The 22592-nt window shown below is 42.0% G+C and overlaps 1 protein-coding gene across 1 annotated transcript in view; it reads left to right on the forward strand.

Moving 5' to 3' along the window:
- The first annotated feature begins 836 nt into the window (after positions 1-836).
- Positions 837-22592, forward strand: part of SPON2 (spondin 2) — a 28739-nt gene continuing 6983 nt past the window's right edge. The window contains exons 1-5 of the mRNA XM_089692290.1: positions 837-982; positions 7457-7679; positions 11630-11853; positions 15430-15621; positions 19558-19732. Coding sequence (XP_089548416.1) covers positions 7469-7679; positions 11630-11853; positions 15430-15621; positions 19558-19732 — 802 coding nt within the window. The 5' untranslated portion in view covers positions 837-982; positions 7457-7468. The remainder of the gene's footprint in view (positions 983-7456; positions 7680-11629; positions 11854-15429; positions 15622-19557; positions 19733-22592) is intronic.

A 22592-nucleotide genomic window follows, 5' to 3' on the forward strand; every position in this document is an offset into this window, starting at 1 on the left:
GGTTAGCACTTCCGGCTGTCAGTACGAGGGTTGTTGGCTCGAATCCCAACCATGGCACCACCTGCCTGGAGTTTTCATGTCCTCCCTGTGCCTGCGTAGGTTTCCTTCAGATACTCCGGTGCAGGGGCGGACTGACCATTTGGAAACTCGGGCACTGCCCGAGGGCCCGGGGTCAGTAGGGGGCCCCATGAGATGCCCCTGGTACCTTTTTCATAGGCTTTTTTGAATTTGGGCAAGGACACAGGGGCCCCATGATCCCCTATTGCCCGGGGGCCCCATGAGTTGTCAGTCCACCCCTGCTCCGGTTTCCTCCCACACTCCAAAGACATGCTGGGGGGGTTAATTGGATCCTGTCTAAATTGTCCCTAGTATGTGTATGAATGTGAGTTAGGAACCTTAGATTGTACGCCCCTTGAGGGTTAGGGACTGATGTGAATGTACAATAAATATGTAAAGCGCTGAGTAAATTGACGGCGTTATATAAGTACCTGAAATAATTAAAATAAACACACTTAGCAGCAAATGTTATCAAAACTCTTTCATATACTGTTTTTTACCTTAGAAGTCCTTCGATGGTTAAATTTCCCATGGCATGGCTTCAGAGAATACAGCACTTTAAAAAAGTGAATGCATTTCCCTAATGTATCACATGAAAATTTACCAGGGAGGGAGTCCTGCCTTTAAAAAACCAAATTTGTTTAGTCAGCATTGTAAGGTTTCTTTTATTGCAGAAACTCCAACCAACTGGCACACAGACTGTTCCAATAAATTTGTAAAAAAAAAAAAAAAAAATCCACAGTACATAGTAAATGTAAGCTGCTTGTAAACGGCCGGGTCTTGAGGTTTAAAATCATTGTTGGACAAAGAGGACCCTCTGCAGGCATAAATAGCACAGTCCCTCCTTTTCCCCCTCATCAGAAGAGCTCAGTTGCCAGCAGACACAAGTGCCCCCAGCCTGCAAGGACGCTGTACGACAAAACTAGTAAGTACGAGCCTGTCTTCTCCTCTTTGTACATAGCACTGCTACAAGCTGCAAGCCATGGGCAGCAGATCCTGCATGCACTTACCACCTTTCTTACCCTTTCCTGAACTCTGTGTGCCTTTTAGGAACTTTCCTTGTAAATGCTAACTCTAACTTTTGAACTAAAACTTTGAAATGAAATTTAGTTTTTTGAAACACACTGAACATTATTGCTACAAACTTAATTTTACACTTTATTCAAGAGGCTCTTTTTCTGTCAAACCTTCACTTAAGTTCTTTCAAGCTACTATTGTTGATATATTTTGAGCACTTAGACTCAGTCCACTAAACTTTAATTGTAAATTGACTTCAGATTTAATTAACAAAGCTTGACACGGGGATAAGTAACTTTAGGTTTGGACAATTTTTAAATCTCATTGGACACAGATGAAAATAACTGTCACTTTTTTAAAAAAGTAATGATTGTTATACTGCCTTTTAATGGTGGCCATACACACTTTGATAATATTTTGTTTTCTTTTCTGAAGAATTTCTCCTGATAGGAATAGCTGAGAACCAGTTAGATAGATATGCCACAAGTGGGGAAGTGGATTTTCATTGATAGTTGGAAGATATGATCATAACGTGTCAATCGCACTGTGTGTGGATTGTGCAATCTCATCATCTGATCAGTTGAAATGCAATCAAATTCATGGCCGATGCAAAGGGCTTGTTGAACAATGCAATAAAATTGATAGTTTTCTGCCCTCGAATCAATTTGGTCAAATCTGATCTAAATCAAGTCTTAAATCGACTGGAAGGGAGGTGATACCTATTTCAGTGTTAGCCAATTTGATTGTATTGATCAAACAGCACATTGATTTAATAACAAAATTGAGGTGTGTATGGCCACCATTAACTTTGTGAATTGAGCCTAATATTTGTTATCATTTATTACAGGTGCTTATATAACACAATCAATGTATGCAGCGCTTTACATATATATATTGTACATTCACATCAGTCCCTTACCCTCAAGGGGCGTACAATCTAAGGTCCCTAACTCACATTCATACATACATATACTAGGGCCAATTTAGACAGGAGCCAATTCACCTAGAAGCATGTATTTGGATTGTGGGAGGAAACTGGAGTACCTGGAGGAAACTCACACAGGCACAGGGAGAACATGCAAACTCCAGGCAGGTGGTGCCATGGTTGGGATTCAAACCAACAACCCTAGTCCTACTGGGCGGACGTTCTAACCATTTAGCCACTGTGCTGCCCATATCATCAGCAATATTAGATAAAAATAACAGTCACTCAATTGATTGTAACAGTTTCAAGCTAAGTGAATGTAGCCTATTGAAGGTACTAACTACAAGATATGGAAAATATACATAGCACATATTTGAAGATTTATGAACTTTAGCACCCCCCCCCCCCCAAAATGTAGCTTATATGGAAATGTACTTGTGTTGCTTTTTTATTCTGTAGGCTACAAACTTGCAAATCAAATTCTATTTTTGACAATTTAAACCAATTAAACTTTCCACTCTATGGAACATTGTTTCTTATACAGGCCCATTCAGTCTAAAATAAAGGCACTGTCATTACTTACTTTTGGATTTATTATTAAAAATATTATTCTAGTCATTTTTTGTTCAAACTAATTATCATTTTTTATTGTATGTGCATTGTTTTGTATTGTTTTTTTACTGTATGCACAACTTGGATTTAGGCTGATACCCTATACTGGCTAACTAAAAAGACTACGCCAGATTTCGCAGCACACTGACTTCTTCAGGCAGGAGGCCAGCGTGCCTCGAAAGCTTGCACTAAAATCTTTTTAGTTAGCCAATAAATGATATCACCCTAAACCCAAATTTCTCCTTTTGTAGAAGGCGAAAATGATACAATGCTTTAAATTAGTAATTTGAAAGTGACCTCAAAGTTTTGAAAGTTGAACATTATTGGTAGAAGACAAAGAAAAAAAAATCTATACGATTCAAGGTTTTTGTACGCTGCACTGGATATAACTTCTTGGTTTTCACTCTCTCATTATTGGGTGGTTTTCTTCTTTTTGAACCAAACCTGCCCCATGTGCTCTTTAGTGAGCAACCTGTAGGAGAAAATGAATGGTTTTAGCACATTGTAACAGAAAACAAATCCATTTGAAATCTCTAGAGACTAAAGTTAACTATTCAAGATGGCTGTACCCATAATGGACATAATCAACAAAATTGCACTCCGCTGCAGGCTCAGAGTTTCTCTCCTCAATGATTACGCTCCAGTGATGGAGTGGAACATGTTCAGGTAGCTATGGCACCAGGGGGACTTTATATGTTGCATCCCAGGTCTCTAAAATAAATCTACATAGGCTTTTGTGGTTACCAACTCTTTTTGGAAGATTTATATGTCCATAATGGATGTAGCTTATCCAGGGGCATCCCTAGGGTTGGTGTTACCTGGTTCGATAACATTTGGTGACACCCCCTCCGACGATCCCCGCAGAATGGATCGGATCTGCGGATTGAGCATAATGGATTGCACTCCGATCCATTATGCTCCCCAGTCCACAGATCCGATCAATCCTGCAGGGATCGTTGGCTTTCATTACAACTTACCTTTTCATGGAGTGGGTCCGGTGTCACCCCGTATAGGTTGCATGCCGATGATCTCCGCTCCACGAAAAGGTAAGTTGTAAAGAAAGCCGATGATCCCCGCAGGATGGATCGGATCCATCTTGCAGGGATGGTTAGCTTGCTTTACAACTTACCTTTTCGTGGAGTGTGTTTGGTGTCACCCCGTGCGGTAGGTGGCACCCGGTGTGGCGCACACCTCCTGCACCTGCCTCTGGACGCCACTGAGCTTAACATTCTAACAATTAGTTTACCATGAAGTGTTGCATTTATAAGCAGATTATTTTAAATGGTAAGAACCCGTCACGTAAGTGCACTTCTAATAATCTGCATTTTCATATTTGAAATGTTTTAAGGCCTTTTTCACATCTATACACGGTGGTTGCAGGTGCAGGAATCGCAGCGATTCCCGCAGCTGCAACCACCCACAGTGAAACATGTTGCTGTGAGAAAATGCATGGGGCTGCCATTCATTCTGAACGGCACCCCTACGCATGTAAAAACGCAGTGCATTTGTGGGTGCAGAAACCGCATGCACCTTTTTCTATGGGAAACGCAGCCACAGCAGCCCATTCAAATGGGCATATATAATGGCATATGTTTAGGAGATATTCATTGTACCTACAAGTGAGCTTATCTGTAGGTACAAATTACTATAGGGGATATTACCTGGATCATTTTTACAACTTTACCTGGATTATTTTAATTACATTTTTAAAAGCATTTCTGTATTTTGTCGAACTTTATTGCTAAAAGACAAAAAAGCAACGCTCACTTTACAGCTCTGTTACTAAATATTAAACTTTTAAAATTCCAAGGTCTGTACTTTGAACATGCTTATCAATTGAAGACAACAAGCCTGATTTACTAAATTGTTAAATTCATCAGAGTTCAAGTAAACAAGCTCTGCTGTGTTATAGTCAACACAGGCTCACTTCAAAAATCAGTGAATAGGCGCATAGGACTACAACTGAAGGAAATAGAAAGGTACTCCGGGTCAACCCTGTCATGACCTAGATGCTCAGGCTAAATTTGGCCGCATCATTGTGTGTTGGTTAACTTAGCTATAACTTTAAATCTAATTTGCATGCCTAAATTATTAAAGACAATATAAGACATTTATTTGGTGCACTGTTTTAATATATATATATATATATATATATATATATATATATATATATATAAATTAAAAATAATAATTACTAAAACAAAAAACAAAAAATACATATATTATATATATATATATATATATATATATATACACACACACACACACACATATATATATATATATATATATATATATATATATATATATATATATATATATATATAAAAATAATAAATAAATATATAAATTATATATGTTCATATATAAAAATAAATATATATATGTGTGTGTGTGTGTATATATATATATATATTTATTTTATTATAAATTATATATATATATATATATATATATATTTATTTTATTATAACTATATGTATATATATATATACACAAATCCGGGATTGATGCACTTCACATTTAGTTTAAATCAATCAACAGTTACAAAATATTCAGGCCTCGTTCATACAATACGTGCAGAACAAATTGATGGAAACTGACGTGCAGAGTTCACTTGCAGAGACATCAGTTTTCATACACGCTTCAATGAGTTTTATACACGTTGCAGATTTCTGTGCAGAAAATCCGCACGTGATACCAGTATCATGGTATGAACAGGGTACATAGAGAACAACTGATTTCACTGAGCCCTTGGAGAACGCATGCAGAAAAAGTGACGTCTCTGCACCATGGTGTAAACGAGGCCTCAACATGAAATGTTCTATATGGAACATTTTATGTTGAATATTTTGTAGCTGTTGATGGATTTAAAATAAATTTTAAAGTGGCTGTAAAGGCTGAAGGTATTTTACTTTAATGCATTCTAAGCATTGAGGTAAAAACCTTCTGGATGTAGCTTCACCCACAGCCCCCCTAATACTTACCTCTTACCCTCTTGATCCAGCAATGTGTGCGAGAGCAGCTGCTCTCCCAAATCTCTCATTGGCTCACACAGCAGCGGAAGTCACTGGCTGTTGCTGCTGTTAATCACAGCCGTTGAGCCAATGAGGAGAGAGTGAGGGGCGGGGCCAAGCCAAGCTCTGTGAATGGACACACAGAGTGTGGCTTGGGAGCGAGCCTACTCGAGTGACCCCATAGCAAGAGGCTTGCTATTGAGGGCACTCGGAATGGGGGAGGAGCCAGGACTGCAAAACTAAAAGGATCAGGGCTGCTCTGTACAAAACCATTGCACAGAGCAGGTAAGTATAACATGTTTGTTATTTCCTTTAGAACCACTTTAAGTGCCTTTGGGATGGTTTGATTTCATTGCACTAAGAAATTAACTGAGGTGATAGTCACTGCACCTGTTTGGAATACATATATATTTATTATAGACTGACAAATGCACCCCAATATAAAAAGAAAATAAATTGAATATTCATATATTCAGAAGGATTTGTTACTTCCTGTCCTAACACCGATGGTAACAGTCAGAGTTAAAAAATAATAAATAATAATAATAAAAAAAAATATACACACACATATATATATATATATATATATAAATACAATTTGTTAATACTGTAATTAATTATATCTGACTAGTACAACTGGTGGTAGGACAGAAAGTAATAAGACTGACACAGTCAAAAACAGGAACACATTTCTGGTGGAGAGAAGGGTTAGAATGCCTGACAATGTTTTTCTTGCCGTGACAACCACACCCTCATTTTATGTTCTGGTGTCAAGACAGCAAATGGGGTCACAAATATAATGATCTGCCACTACACCTAAATGCCTCCCAGCTTGCACATATTCCTATTGGTCAGTGATACAGCCCATCAGAGTGGGCGTCTATATTAAATTATTTGTAAAGGTTGAAGGTTTTTTTTACATTCAAGCATTCTATGTATGAAGGTAAAAAACCTTCAGTGTGCGGATCCTGCCCACAGCCCCCCCTAATACTTACCTGAACCTCCTCTTGATCCAGCAATGTGTATGAGAGACACGGCTGTCTCGGGTCCCTCTCTCTTCATTGGGTGAGACACAGCAGTGGGAGCCATTGTCAATCACAGCCAGGAGCCAATGAGGATAGAGTGGGGGGCAGGGCCGAGCCACAGCTCTATGTGTCTTATGGATGCACAGAGTGGGGCTCGGGAGTGATCACACACCAGTGCCTCCATAGCAAGTGGCTTGCTATTGGGGGCACTGGTCAAGGGAGAGGAGCCAGGAGCATTGGGGGGGGGGGGGGCGACACAAGAATAGGAGGATCAGGGCTGCTCTGTGCAAAACCATTGCACAGAGCAGGTAAGTATGACTTTTTTGTTTTTTTTTAAAGCTGAAGCTTTAATATCACTATCACAATGAAGTCCAAATGATCAACATTAGAAGGGAAGGGGGCACACCCACCTGCTCTCCAAAGGTGGCTCAATCTTTACTACCCTAAAGGGCTCCTGTCTTTTGAGCCCAGATGCAGTGGCCCATGCATCACAAGCACTCTGCTGGGCCCTGGGTATAATCAGTTATGATAACTGTTATTACTGAGACTGACCGGCCCTTTAAAATAAAGTCAGCTGCTGGACATTTCTCGTTGTGGAAAATTCTATGTTACTATGCTGAAACCAAAGTCAGGCTTTGCTAATGATTGATTACATTTGGAATTGATGCTCTGCAATCTAGAACTCTGCTGGAACACTTTGGGCTGCTTCTAAGCAGAAATGTTTTACAGATGTTTTGAGAAGTCACAGAAAAGGCACGCGTCTATATTCATGTCTTGCTGTGTCTTTGTGTGTGTTTCTGCAGAGGACGGAAAACATGGATCTCATGAGCAAGTTCTGCAACTTCGTCCTGATGGTGCTATTGATTGCGGGTTATTTCAGCTGTCTTCCCTTGAGCGAAGATGCTATTTGTACCGCAGAAGAGATTACTAAGTATAGCATCATCTTTACTGGCAAATGGAACCAGGCATCCTTCCCCAAACAATATCCCTTGTACAGGCCCCCGGCACAGTGGTCATCATTGTTAGGTAAGTGATTATATGTTATCCACACACCTCTGTGTTAGGCTGCTGAAGATCTCATCTAGATAAGGTGGGAATGGAGCAATTACACCAGAAATGGTAAAATTCTTGGTCATTGTGCTGTAGCGTGTGGCCTTTATAATGATATCTCTCTCTGTTCCCTGCTTTGTCTGTGCTACACAATGGGTGTACTTTACTGCTCCTTCCCACAATGCAAGTCTATCATTTGGCTGACTCATTAAAAACAATGTACTCCCTGTGTGGCACAAATGTTGACGATAGTGAGACAGTATAGCTGGCCATAGTTCAGCATGGACTTGCCAAGGTTCGAACCGTGTATGGGCAGACTGAATGTACCCAAGTTGTTAGATCAATCAACTTGGATACAACCAGCCTGTCGGTTTTTATATGCAATTATTGCTAACGGCTATTATAGCCACTAGCAGTAATCACTATGTTCTCCCAGCGGGGACTGCTCCCCCCCACCAGTAGAACATAATGGCTCCATGGGAAGGATTCCCCCATCAACGCTAATTGTGTTGATGAGGTAATTAAGCAATTTTCTTTCCGGCAACCCTTGGTTGCCGGAAATAAAATCACTCCGTCTATGGACAGCATGAGGCCCCTTTCACATGGGTGTACTGATCGGGTCTGCCTGTCCATTTTCAGGTGGACCTGATCAGACCATTCATTGTCCTCTATGGAACGGTGGATGTAAATGGACATGTGTCCATTTACACCCTCCTGCATCCAATCCGCTAAAAACAGATGGATGGGGGATCCGTTCCCCATCTGTCTAACAGATCGGATAACAGTTGGATGTAAATGGACATGCAGTTCGTTTACATCTGATCACCCATAGAGGAAAGCAGGCTGTGTGCTTGTCCTCTCTGCATAAGCAGAGTGGACACAGACCTGTTATCCTCCTGTTCAGCGGGGATCCCCTGGAGGCGTCCGCCTGTGTGAAAGGGCCTTACTTAGGGCTTGTGACACTGTAAAGGTGGCCATAGATGAGTCAAAATTTGGCAAGGCCATTCCCCTTTCAGAGAAGTTGATCTAATGATCAACTTCTCTTGAAATGGCTGGTTGGAAAATATTCCTTCGATTAGCACTGCAGCTGGTTGGCTGTAGAGCTGATCAAAGGAATATTTTCCAACCACTGCAGTTTGGCAACAGAGCAGTCCCCACTGTCAGAATACAATAACACAGGGGGGAGGATACCTCTATCCACCTTGTTTGTGTGGATGGGGGATTTGTTCAGTCTTTTTTGATCATACCGCTGGCCAGCAAGCTGGGGAACAGTAAAACCATGTGGTTGAGCTGCAATTTTGCTGCCCCCTGACCACCCACCTGAACTTAAACAACACGTCTCTTTCAGTGGGCAATATGGTCACTAAACACACCAATGCAGTTCTGTGGGGCCACAGTAGTGCAGCAATCACATGGTGAAATCAGGTGGTGAGGAAGCGACATATTGCATCCTGCTGCACTTGTGAATGAGTCCATTGTGTGGGGTTGGGAGCTTAAGCTGGCTACAGACAGATCGAAATTCATAATTTATCCAAAAAGGATAAGTGTACTATGTTTTAAAGTGCACTTATCCTTTAAAGGGTTTGTTCACTTTTACCAAAAAACTACCTATGCAGGTAATTGGGGGGGGGGGGGGGGTGTCTGTAGATAAATTCAAACTGTGCAGCTTGGACTAAAGTTGAATAATGCCCTTGCTATAGGTGTAGGCCATTTACATACCTCCCAAAGCCTGACTGAGAAACCCCTATAGATGGCAACATTCCATCCTGCCTTGTTGCTAGGACGTTGCTAGGACACTTCCATTCAATTCAAGCCTGCTAAAAGATTTTCTCTCTCCCCTGCCACAGCTGCTCTCAGCTCTTTGAAACTTTGACGGGGGGATGGGGTATGGGGTGATAGTGGACCACACATCATGGGGGTTTGAAAGTGCGCTCGTGTGATGGTGGAGGTGTACAGTAATGGCTTGAAGTGTCTTAGAAACATCCTAGCAACAAGACATAGCAGAATGATGCAGTCTTTGGGAGTTTTTCAGGCAGGCTTTGGGAGGTACGTAAATGGCCTACAGCTACAGTAAGGGCCTTATCCAACTTTAGTCAAAGTTGCACAGCTTGTTTTTATCGGTGGCCTTTATCTGCATAGGCAGTTTTTTTTTCTCGGTAAAGGTGAACTAACTCTTTAAGTCTATTGACATTATGTTAAGGTCAGTAAATATTTGCACCAACTTTGTAAAATTTTTGGATAGTATAAAGGAAACAAAGAAACTCTCTCAGTTGGGGAAATCTCCAACAAGGACATAGAGAGCAGTAAAAGCACATTTACTAGTGCAGTGTGAAAAGGTTACATCTTCTGTCAGCTTGTTGATTCTCCGCTGGAAAGATTTGTTGTGTCACCAGGACACAAATAAAAAGAAATGAATATTTCTATGTACTTCTGTCTCATCTGTGGGGTCATGCAATTTAGGACTTTATCAGATTTACCCTGATTTCAAGCTGCTTTTACTTATTGTATGTAGAATATAAATGTTGGTCATACACATATAGATTTTTGGACGAGAATATTTGTGGGAACGTTCGTACAAAAATTATTTGCACCTTCGATGAACGGACAAATGTCGTTCTAAAATTGTCTTTTGCTTTTAAAGCTCAATTTTAAAATTAATGTAATGTCAGAACGAAAACCACATAGACTTTTCCTAGCTTCCAAGGGGATCAGTTACTGTAAGCATGATATATACATAGTTATGTTGGCCCAAGCTGGACCAATGTAACTATGTAGAAATATCCATACCTGGAATTCTTTACTGTTTTGAATGTGGCTTTAGTACTCCTTTAGGAATATGTCAGTAATGTCCATTAGCTATCCACTATTCTGCTTTCACCTGATCTTCATCAGGCCATGCTCAGCAGAGATATTGAACTATGAATGATGCTATACTGCACGGCTTCTCATATAGGGTTCCTTCAGAGGATGCCAGGGGTTCCTTGAGCAATAAGCAATTTATTATTATTATAGAGGATTTATATAGCGCCAACAGTTTGCGCAGCACTTTACAATATAAGGGAGACAGTACAATTACAATACATTTCAGTACAGAAGGAATAGGAGGGCCCTGCTTGTGGAGCTTACAATCTAAAGGAAGGGGGAGGTGATACAAAAGGTGGTAGCTGCGGGGGATGATCTGGCAGAGGTGATTCAATTACAGTTCTTAGGTGGAGGTGGGGTAGGCTTCCCTGAAGAAGTGAGTTTTCAAAGATTGCCTAAAGGCAGACATGCTGTGGTACGGAGTTCCAGAGGATGGGAGAGGCTCTGGAGAAGTCCTGGAGGCGAGCATGGGAGGAGGTGATGAGGGAGCTAGAGAGGATAAGCTCCCTCATCACCTCCTCCCACGCTCTCAGATAAGTTCCCACTGAGATCATTGATCTTTTAGCTATCTGTAAGGGGGTAATTCTTCCTAATATCCACAAGTGTAAGGGGCATTTCTTCCACTTATCATCATACTAATGTATCATGAGTTGTAGATAAAGTAATGTTTAATAGGGGTTCCCTGAGAACGGAAAGTTGTTTCAAGGGTTGAAAAGGTTGATAAAGGCTGCTATACTGTATTCTCATATGTAATATACTCTAGGCATGTAGAACAAGCTTGTCCTGTGCCTCTTCTGGGCCATTCATGAGACCTCTGTTACACAGAATAAAGCAGACAGTGTTAATACACTGAGTGGTGAAGCAGAGATGGATGTGCCCATTTGTCGCTAGTGGTTGTTAAGCCTCTATTGATTTTACCTCGCTGCTCCCAACAAGTTAAATCCATTTTGCTGCGTTGATACTATCTCATGTGCTGGCGGTTGAGCCCTGCCGTGATTTACAAACAATTAATCTTGAAAAAGGCCAGTCGTACAACATGACCATCTACTCCTCTCATCCCTCAGGAGTGAGTCACAGCTCTGACTACCACATGTGGAAGAGGAACGATCATGCCAGCAACGGAGTGAGGGAATTTGCAGAAAAAGGGGAAGCCTGGGCCTTAATAAAGGAGATAGAGGCAGCCGGAGAGAAGATTCAAAGTGTCCATGGCATCTTCTCTGCCCCATCCATGTCCAGCGGGACTGGCCACGCATCAACAGAGTTTGAGGTCCATACTAGGCACCCTTTTGTAAGTACCAGGATTTTCTGTTTGCAGAGCTGTTCAAGCCATAAAGAAGGGTGAGAATGTCTTTCTAAGCAGCATCCTATGTAGGTGGAACAATGACATCTTGGATCCTTAGCTGCCTCCTATTGCTGAGTACCCTATAGAGGCACTATAGGGATTAACAATTTGTATCACTCTTTGTGGTTACAGAATCCCAGGACTGTAGTTATATAGAGGGAGTAGGCTTTGCAGATGTTCTGCACAGTAGCCTCCCTGACGGTATTCACGAGTGTGGCTCGGGGTAAAGTTTCAGTACCAAAAGCGGTAACCCCGAGCTACACTCGGGAATACCCTGCGGCGCTGCTCCGGGATCCCTTGATCACTTACCTTGTCCTGCGCTCCCGCAATGTCCCTCCTGCAGTGTCCCCGGCAATGTAATCCGGCGGATGCCGGCATCTGTCATCTGGGTTCCATCCCCTGCAAGTGTTGCCACGTACGGGGGACGAACGGCGGGAAATTTGAAAATGACAAAAAGTGACATTCACTCAATACACTAAAATCACATAGTAAAACATTACTGTATCAAACCATTTCACATACATTTTGTCCCGAGTGCTTTGTCCTGTGCCCTGCCTGCATTTTGTCTGTTCTTTCTGCCTGGAAACTGAGAAACGTCCATGGGGTCCAAAAAGAGTCCCTTTAGGTCAAAAGCGGTTTTAGACCAGCTAGAGAACAGCGATAGTAAATCAGAACCACTTGCAGAATTGAGTGATAATGATTCGTGGGGAAATTCGTCATCAGACACTGAAAACGATTTTGTGACTTTGCTCAGTGATGTGCGAACTTGGCGCTCTATTTCAAATTTCAGTGTTTTTGGTTGTTGGATGATATTATTGAATTAAATGTATTATTATTTTTTACGATTATTTATTAAATTAAAATTTATGATTTCGTGTTTCAAATTTTATCATACCCGGGATGTTTACTAGACTCTTGTTCGGACAAATTTCAGTGGGTTATTCCTAAAAATTACAGGCCTAAAATAAAAAAAATACATATTTCCATGCAAAAAAATGTACCGCTTTGAGCACAGAAATATGGACATAATCAAACCGCTAGGGTGGTTAAAATATATATGGAAGCTACAATAGATCTGTGATTCTACTTCCATCTGAGTGCCATCACTAGAGCATATATACGCAGATAAATCTGGTGAATAGGCTTAATCGCAGGAAAACATATGACAGATCAAGCCTCGTGGATGAGATTCAGCTTCACACATTAGATCCAGGCTCACAGATGAGGTTCAGCCTTCAAATGACTGATTCGTGATCCAGCCTCACAAGCGAGATTTAGCATTACATGGCAAATCAATCCTTACAAAAGATCCAATGCGAGATTCAGCCATACATGTGAGATTCACCCCCACATGCGAGATCCAGCTACAACATAAGATCCAACCTCACGGGAGATTTAGCATTACATGACAAACCTTCATCAATCTGTGCCTTTTATATCTGCCTGTAGTTCAGCTTTAAGCAAACTGAAATTTACCCTCATCGGCCCTTTAAATTCCTCAGCTGTTATAGGTGTGTATATAGTATACAGATCTTATTATTTTCACATGCTGAGTGTCACTGACACCATAAAAACAGCACCACCAGCACTGAGGCAGCCTAGCAACAGACACAACAGTAACAGAAACATTGCAAAAGATGTATCCATCAGTTCTTTCATCACAAACAATTCCTGGACCGCCCTTGTCAGCCTCCCCTCTCAGCACATTTTTCTCCGTCTTCTCATTTTCCCTATTACCAGATGAGCTGTGACACTCCGATAAGCATCCTATTGGTGCTTCTTAATGTAACCAGCTGTGGCTCCCATGCATCTTCTAACCGGTAAAAATCGTTTTTTCCACAGATAAATATTCCAGCCATTCTCAGCTTCCAATTCTAATTTCAGAAAGCAAGACAGTCATTGGACTTTAGATGCTTTAAAACTTTGTATCTAATTTTCACAATAAAGGAAGCACCCACCTATTTCTCTGTGGAAAATATCAATGGTTGGACTGAAACAGGTGAGCACCTACAGCTACTGCCACGCAGGTGATGGAAATAGCAGTGGCTCTTTCTGCCCTGCTCTTTTGCATGTGACTGAGGGTGTCCGTCCTTGCCTCTGAGGTACTAACTACATTGGCCCCTTGCTTGCCTTTATCCAGCCCTTGGGTCACTATTTTGTCAACTGACACCAACAATGGGGCACTATTCCTTCCACTGACACCAACGATAGGAAACAAATTTATTCCTCCCACTGACACCAACAATGGGGCACTATTCCTCCCACTGACACCAACAATGGGGCACTATTCCTCCCACTGGCACCAATGATGGGGCACTATTCCTCCCACTGACACAATTTCCCCCTCCCCCCATATCAAAAGTGGGGCACTGTTTACTCTCACTAACACCAGGACATTTTCTATCCCAATTGGCCAAAGTCTTTCCCCCCTAAAGTCTGAAGGATAGTAAACTGGCCCTTTGTTTAGAACATTTGGATACCCCTAACCTAAAGAACTGTGTCCATCTGTTGTGTTTGCTCCCTCTCTTCTCACTGGCACATTTTTGAGGTTCTCCATTGGTTCCTAACCATATATTCACTCTGTTATATCAGGCTGCCGTGTGCTGCTCCTCATCTATGTCTTGGACAGTCTTTTTCTCTTTCTCCATTCCATTGATTTTATTTTATTTGTTTTCCAAATTCTCTTTTCTGGCTGCTCTGGTGGTCAGACTCCCCAACTGTCTCCAAACATCTCCTTCCTATCCTATTCAGTCAATTCAAACAAATGGTCTCTGGAAATGGCAATTGGGAATTCAATGCTATTGTCACCTAGTAGTAACACCAAAGTGTATTAATGTGTCTTAAATCAATAATGTATACTTAATCAATAACCATCAACTGGCATCAGAACTGCCCTGGAGGTTTGAATCTAATTTTTGGCTATGGGGAAATACACTAATCCAACCTTCTTAAACCATGGTCCCTGGAACCCTAGGGTTCCTCCAGAATTTGCTAGGGGTTCTTCGACCAAGGAGCACTTTCTGCCTCTAAGTTAGGTTTCCACTATTACCAACGATCTAAAATGTATTTAGCTATCTGTAAGAGGGGGATTCTTCCCACTGACTAAAACTTTTAAATGCAAATGCAGATACCCAGACATATACATGCCCATACTAGCATCCACTGCAGTGTTAGCCAGGGCCACATTCATGAGTAAAACTGCACCATATATACTGACAATGGGCCAATGTGGCACAGTGAAGTCTTTATTCCTTTTGGTTTAACTGAAGTGCTAATGTGTGCAGTGCCATAGTGTCCTGAGAAGCTCACGGGAAATCCATACCAGCCAAAGCTCTACCCGGTCTGTCAGCTACTAACACCAAATTAGATGACATTCTATGGCAGATTTGTAGGAAGATGGCTAAGGACCAGTCAGTATTCATTCTCAGTTCAGCAATATAATAAACATTGGCACATAGCAACTGCACCACTACAATGCATTTTAAATTTCAGTTCATTGACCTTCTGTTCTCCCACCACTAGATTTCGCTTATGGTGAGGATTGTACCGAGTCCAGACTGGTTTGTAGGAGTGGACAGCCTAAACCTGTGTGATGGTAAACAGTGGAAAAAGTCAATTACACTAGACCTCCATCCCTACGATGCTGGAACAGACAGTGGATTCACATTCTCTTCTCCAAACTTTGCTACTATCCCTCAGGGCACAGTCACAGAGGTATGTTTTAATAAACCATCAGGCACAGTGGGCACCGCCTTATAGGTGGTGGAGACAAAGAGGTGACTTTTTATGGCCAGCAATAAAAGAAAATGTATCAAATAGCTGCTCTCTAAAGAGAAATGTGTATCTACAGGTCACAGTGTGGAAATCCAACCTTGGGGTTAGGTGCAGGGTGCTGTGAAGCAGTAATCACACTGAGGCTGAAGTGCAGAAAAGGATTCATTGAAGAAATTGTAGAATACAACAGCCTGGCAGAGTGGAATACCCAACCAGGAACTCACAGTCAATGCAGCAGAAAGTCAGCGGTAGTAGGCCAGAGTTGAAGAGAGCACTTTCCGAGGGAGGTGGAGAACAGCATGGCCGGTCCAACCCAAGAGAGAGCTTGAGAAGGTCCAGGTGTAGGCCCTGCTTTTTCTCTACTCATCATGAACCTTTCCCTACCTCAGGTGTTGTCCCTTACAGACATGTAATCTCCCCCTACACTAGCCACTTTGCAAATGCTCACCAAACCCCAGGAGCATAGACTTAAAAAGACTCTGTGTGACCCAAGATGGCTGCTAGGTTCACCTGCATACAGTGTAGCCAACCAGAACACTGCTACAGAGGACCAAAGGAAGCATAGAGAAACCAAGTTTCTCTTGACTTCCCCTCCAGCTACAGTACCACTCCGGTCAAGCGCCACCTATAGTAGAGAAAGCAGACTACACCTGCCTACATGTATAAAAATGTCCTCCTGCAAAGAAAATATTTTCCCGCACCACTGATATATGCTCTCTTCAAGTGCTACGTTTTCAGAAATATCTTCTGCACCCCATTATTTTGAGTGTATCTGGTGTCTGGTCCCCCTACATTCTGTAGTGATGTAGGGGCTGGCAGAAGAAACCACAGAGAATGGAGGAGGACCTGACACTGCCAGATGGGGTCGAAATCAGAAAGTTCTTCAAAAACCGTAGAGCTTTAGGAAATCAAAGAATGGCATGGTTGGCAATACAGGTACAGTGAGTATTAATTATTTTCTTTTTAGGAAGGACTTGTACTTTAATCCACTCACAGAGTCACTTTAACTGTGCCGAAAAAGTGTCAAGAAGCTTAAAAACTGAAGTACAGTAAATCATACAAAGCATCAAATACACTTATTTCCTGCTTTCTTTAAAAGGAATGTATATGGACTATAAACATATTTTCTTCATTAATTATGGTGTTTATGTCTGCTTTATATGAAATGTTGCCTACTGGTACCTTCATACATTCTTTTAGCTACCAGGTGTTGCTCTTGAGCTTATTCCATGTGTTAGTCTCTTTACAACCTGTTGAAAAACTTATGTAATTTACAGGCCCAGTAGCTCAAGGTCAAATTTACATACACAAGTGAATTAGTCTGAGCAGTGACACATCTTTTATAATAGAGGTCTGATGACACATAGGGGTTTATTGACTAAAGCTGAAAAGTACAAAAATCAGGTGCACTTATGCATAGAAACCAGTCAGCTTCCAGGATTTTATGCCAAAGCTTAATAATAATTGAATAAGCTGAGGTTGGCAACCATGCACAGGTGCACCAGATTCTGAGTGCACCAGTTTTAGGTAATCTCTCCCATAGTGCTCACTTGCCCTCCAGAAGATTTACCCCCCTTCCTGACCAGGCCATTTTTTTGAGTTACGGCCAGGGGCGGACTGACAACTCATGGGGCCCCCGGGCAACAGGGGACCATGGAGCCCCTGTGTCCTTGCCCACACCCAAGAAAGACTACAAAACAGGTAACAGGGGCATTTCATGGGGCCCCCTACTGACCCTGGGCCCTCGGGCAGTGCACGAGTGCTCGAATGGTCAGTCCGCCCCTGGTTACGGTGCTGCGTTACTTTAACAGACAATTGCATGGTCATGCAACGCTGCACCTAAATGAAATTTAAGTCCTTTTTCCTCCACAAAAAGAGCTTTCTTTTGGTGGTATTTGATTGCCTGTGCTTTTTTATTTATTTGCGCTATAAAAAAACCCCCAACAATTTTGAGAAAAAAACAATATTTTTGACTTGTTGCTATTAAACATATCCAGTAAAAAATTAAAAAAAGTCAAATTTCATCATACATTTAGGACAAAGTGTATTCTGCTCCATGTCTTTGCTAAAAAAAATTCAAATACATGCAAATTAATTGGTTTACATGAAAGTTATAGCGTTTACAAATGGCGGTATATATACTGGGATTTTTTAATTTATTTTTAATTTTTACTAGTAATGGTGTTGACCAGCGACTTATAGCGGGACTGCAGGATGTTGGTGGGCATTCTGACACTGGGGGGAACTGACTTGGTGTTACTGACATTCCCAGTGACACCAATACAATTATCAGTGCTAATAAAAAGCACTGACACTGTACTAATGGCACTGGACAGGAAGGGGTTAACATCTGGGGGAATCAAAGAGTTAACTGTGTGCCATTTTACATAGTGTGTTGTATTTGTGCTTCACGGAAAGCACACTGCTTTGTATGGCTATGCACAGCCATGCAAAGCAGTGTGCACGCACGAGCTGACGGGAGAGAACTGTATTGTTTACAAACAGTCCCCTCCCCTGCTGGAGGAGCTTAGCAATAACTGGCGGGTACCCGGTGATTGACAGCTGAGGCTGCAAACGGCGCGTGCCCCCTACCCGGAACGGCAAAATCATGTGTATATACATGATTTTGCACACCCGAACAGCCCTATAGCAGTACTTCTGTTATAGGGCAGACAGGAAGCGGTTAAATCCAAAATTAAAAAAAAATGACTGGAGTTAAACATTAAAGTTGTCCTTGATTTCAGTGACAATCTTCCCATCTGATTATTTGTGCATTTACCATATTTTATGTATGTTTTTACCTTCCTTGTGTAGACATCAAAAAGCCCCGGGACTGCTACCGGGAGCTGCAATCTTGTATGTGATGCTATCAGTCTCAGCAGACTCAGAGCTATCATTCAAGTCACACTTAATACAATGTAGTATTACCCTTTGCTCCTCCCCCCAGCAGCTACATGAAAGGCTATAAGGGGAGGGGCAGAGGACCTTGGCCAGCACAGACAGTAATGAGACACTCCCAAAGAGAAGGTTATAATGTGCAAGGAGGGAGGGGGCCAGGGGCGGACTGACCATTTGGAAACTCAGGCACTGCCCGAGGGCCCGGGGTCAGTAGGGGGCCCCATGAGATGCCCCTGGAACCTTTTTCATAGGCTTTTTTGAGTTTGGGCAAGGACACAGGGGCCCCATTATCCCCTATTGCCCGGGGGCCCCATGAGTTGTCAGTCCGCCCCTGGAGGGGGCTGTGCTAGAGAAATGAGACTCTCAAGAGAATCCATTCCTTAGCAAGTTCAAAGGCACATTGTAAGTCATTAAAATTATTTATGAAAGAGATAAAAGCTGTAAATGAGTATTTACATTTTTTTCTATGCACATGTACGTTTAACTGCAATTTTTAAAGTTAGGGTCTACCAAGGATGTGTAATCATAGTGGCCCCTGAGTAGAGGTGGTTCTGGAGGCTGCTGGGTGGAAGTGGCTTTGAAGGCAGCAATGCGCCCCGCATGATCCTGCCCTTGGGAAAGCATTGCGTCTCTTTGAGATCCACAGAAATAAAAAGAAATTAGTTATTATGCATTTCATAAAACAAGGTTTTTTTTTTTTGCTAACAGAGGTTTTTCTTTAAAATCATCTGAACCCTCTAAAACAAGTAATCTTCTTTTATGCATTTAGCATATAAATCTACTCCAAAATATATTGTTTTAGCCTTTACATGGTATTCTGTGGAATAATTATATGTGCGACTTTCCTGCAGAATTTTATCATACTCCCCACGGAAAGAGCTATAAAATGTCTAGGGTATTCATAGTTGTTTGAAGTTCTGTCTTATCACTTTGTGAAATAAAAATGCAAATGTCAAAATCATTCTCTTTCATTGGCAGATTACATCTTCCTCACCAAATCATCCGGCAAACTCATTCTTTTATCCCCGACTAAAGAGCCTGCCGCCAATTGCAAAAGTGACATTTACAAAACTCAAAGGCAAGATAATGTCCTTTCTTGATATTACTTCAAATGTGACGACTACAGGAAACGAAATAGACGAAAATATCTCAGGTAAAGCACTTACCATTCTGTTGAGTTAAGATGAAATGCACATTCAATTTAGAATATATACAGTGTCAGTCCACCAGTTATTTCAGATCTACTTACAGGCTGGGGTAGGTTCAGTCACCCCTATATACTTTAAAGTCCAACTCTAGCCTCTGTCATTCAAAATAAAAAATACAAACTTTGGCTTAAACTAAACTTTAAAGTGTTACTCAACCCACAACAGTAAAAATCAGTCTGTATATGCAGTAAGGGGTTAATCCTGTGCTTTATTTAAAAGGCAGTTTCATCCTGTCTTCTCTGATCCTTCCCTTCTTTTACTGTCCCCAATCCATCTGTCATAGTACAGAGGAGCAGTGGCAAGTCTGCACATGCTCTGTTTGGTGCATATTGCTAGAGAGTTTTATTTTTTTCGGGGGTGGATGGTGAATGTGATCAGCACAGGGCTAATCAGTCAGAAGAGAATGAAAACTCCTACAAGATTTACAAGTGCTCGGCCGGACAGTGATAGAAGACACAAGACTGCTATATAGTGCTGATGACAAAAGGTATTTGGTTGGTTGTATTTACTAAAACAATTGCATTTCCATGTACTGTGTACTATGGAGGACTGGATATAGTGAGTGCCGGGTCCTGGGTTTAGTAACACTTTAAGGAAGAACTCTTCAAGTGGTAGTAAGCCACAAGGGAAAAAAGAAAGTCCCCTGCAAGGTAATGTGATAATGTGCTAGTGTGCATTGCATACTAGCAGATTATGTAAAATTTACCATAAAACGAAACCCTCCAGCGGCGCGCTGTCACCGCTACAGAGGCTTCCATCTTCACCAGGTCTTCCTTCTGGCTTCGCAAGGTCCGGCCGTCTGACAGGCCAGGCCGCCATGACATCACTTCCACACATGCGCGCAGGAGTCCTGGGCCACAGCACAGTATTCTGAAGGAAGGCACGGGTATACCGTCCCTTCAGAGCTCATGCACCAGCTTTAAAAAAGAGAGAATATCTCCTAAATGGTGCATGTTTAGGAGATATTAATTTTACCTACAGGTAGGCTTAAAATATAGTGAGCTTGCTACCACTTTAATTAAATACCTGTCCAAACATTCATGTATAAATACCTTTCTTTGCCTTTTCAGTAAAACACTTTCAGCTCCTCCCCTGCTAGAAGCCCAGTTTGTGGCCATGATCATTTTCGAGCTCAGGCAGAGCTCAACAGTTACACCGGCAAATTTAACCCCTTTTCATTGAGTGCCCCTGTGGAGCACGGTTGTCTCCTCTCCTGACATAGCATGATTGTAACTTCAGCACCCAGTTCCCATGTTCCAACCCCTCTTTGTACCTACAAGCAATGACAGGCCCAGCTGGTTCCACCTCCTGGTGATCCAGCATCAATGGTTGCTTGAATGCAGCAGCCAGGCTACACAGTGTCAGGCATTTCCATGGTGTTGCTGGTATGGCACACAGTGGTACACGGTGACATTTGTTCTTATGATGCAGGCAGCCCAAGCTGGATCTCTGAGTGGTGGATCCAGCTGAGCCTGGCACTGGCAAGCTATCTGACATGATCCCCAGCATTTCTAGTGACAGCACTCATGTTGGGCAAGCACTAGTCTGCATTCATTACATATTCATCTTTTTGTTAGCTTTGTGGTTGAACAGTGGTGAGGGAAGAAGAAGCGCTGCTGACCACGCTAGCTCAGCATCTAGGCCACCTAGAAAGCTATATCCACTTTGTTACGATAAACATATATTAGTGCACCTCCCAATACTACAATACCCCTTGCAACTATACCTCAATCAATAAATCATAATATGTATATTGAAAAAATCATCATAACACGTGTAGAAAGTCCCATATAGTAATGTGTATTTCTTGATGATCTTCCAGTTTTTTTACCATTTCACAGTTCTATGCAGCCAAACTCTTCATAATAATTAATAGTGCTCCTCCATTATCACCCAAGATGTGCGCTCACCTGGAGCTTTTTGACCTCACATTTTATAACGTTTGGTCATAAAGCACATGTGTCCTCCTAGTGGGACTAATAGAATGATGACTCTCCGATGGATCTTCAATCGTGCCAGCTCCTCCTCTTTTGTTATCTACGTAAAAAAGCGAAAATAGGCAAAAATAGTGTTTTATCCTTAAAACTGCTTATTGCTAAAAACATTAAAATGCCACTCACATTTTCATGGTTCTCAATCGCTCCAGATATATACAAAATAAGATAACAATAACAGGCTAGGGAAGAGGCAAGCTGACGATGTGTGAACACATCTTCCTGAGGAAGCCACATAACCTGTGGCATAACACGTAGGGAATAGGCAAGCTGATGATGTGTGGACACATCTTCCTGAGGAAGCCACATGACCTGTGGCATAAGGCGCAGGGAAGGGGCAAGCTGACGATGTGTGAATACATCCCCCTGAGGAAGCCCGCATGACCTGAGGAGCACTATTCATTATTATGAAGAGTTTGGTTGGATAGAACTGTGAACTAGTGAAAAAATTGGAAGATCATCAAGACTGACAAGCCATATACACCTGCAGCAGCACTAGGAAGCCAGTCAGCCGCTTCTGATACCAGCTGAACTCCCTGACTAACAGGAAAGCCTCTTCCAGACTTCCTCTTTAAGAATGGCCAGGAATAATTAGTTAATTACCAAAATGTCTTCCTCCTGGATAAAGGGATTTTAGGAGGCTGCTGGGTAGCGGTGGCTTTGGAAGTTACTCAGCAGCAACAAACCCTGCATGATCCTGTCCCAGCAAAAGCATTGGGCACTGTTGATACATGGCAGGAGTGCTCAACCGTTTGAAGAACGAGGGCCACTTACTGTAAGTGAATGGGTAACCAGCCACGGGCCACAATGA

Source organism: Staurois parvus, unplaced genomic scaffold (genome assembly GCF_062004578.1).
Source record: "Staurois parvus isolate SC_StPar_1 unplaced genomic scaffold, SC_StPar_1.0 ptg000581l, whole genome shotgun sequence".
NCBI lineage: Eukaryota > Metazoa > Chordata > Amphibia > Anura > Ranidae > Staurois > Staurois parvus.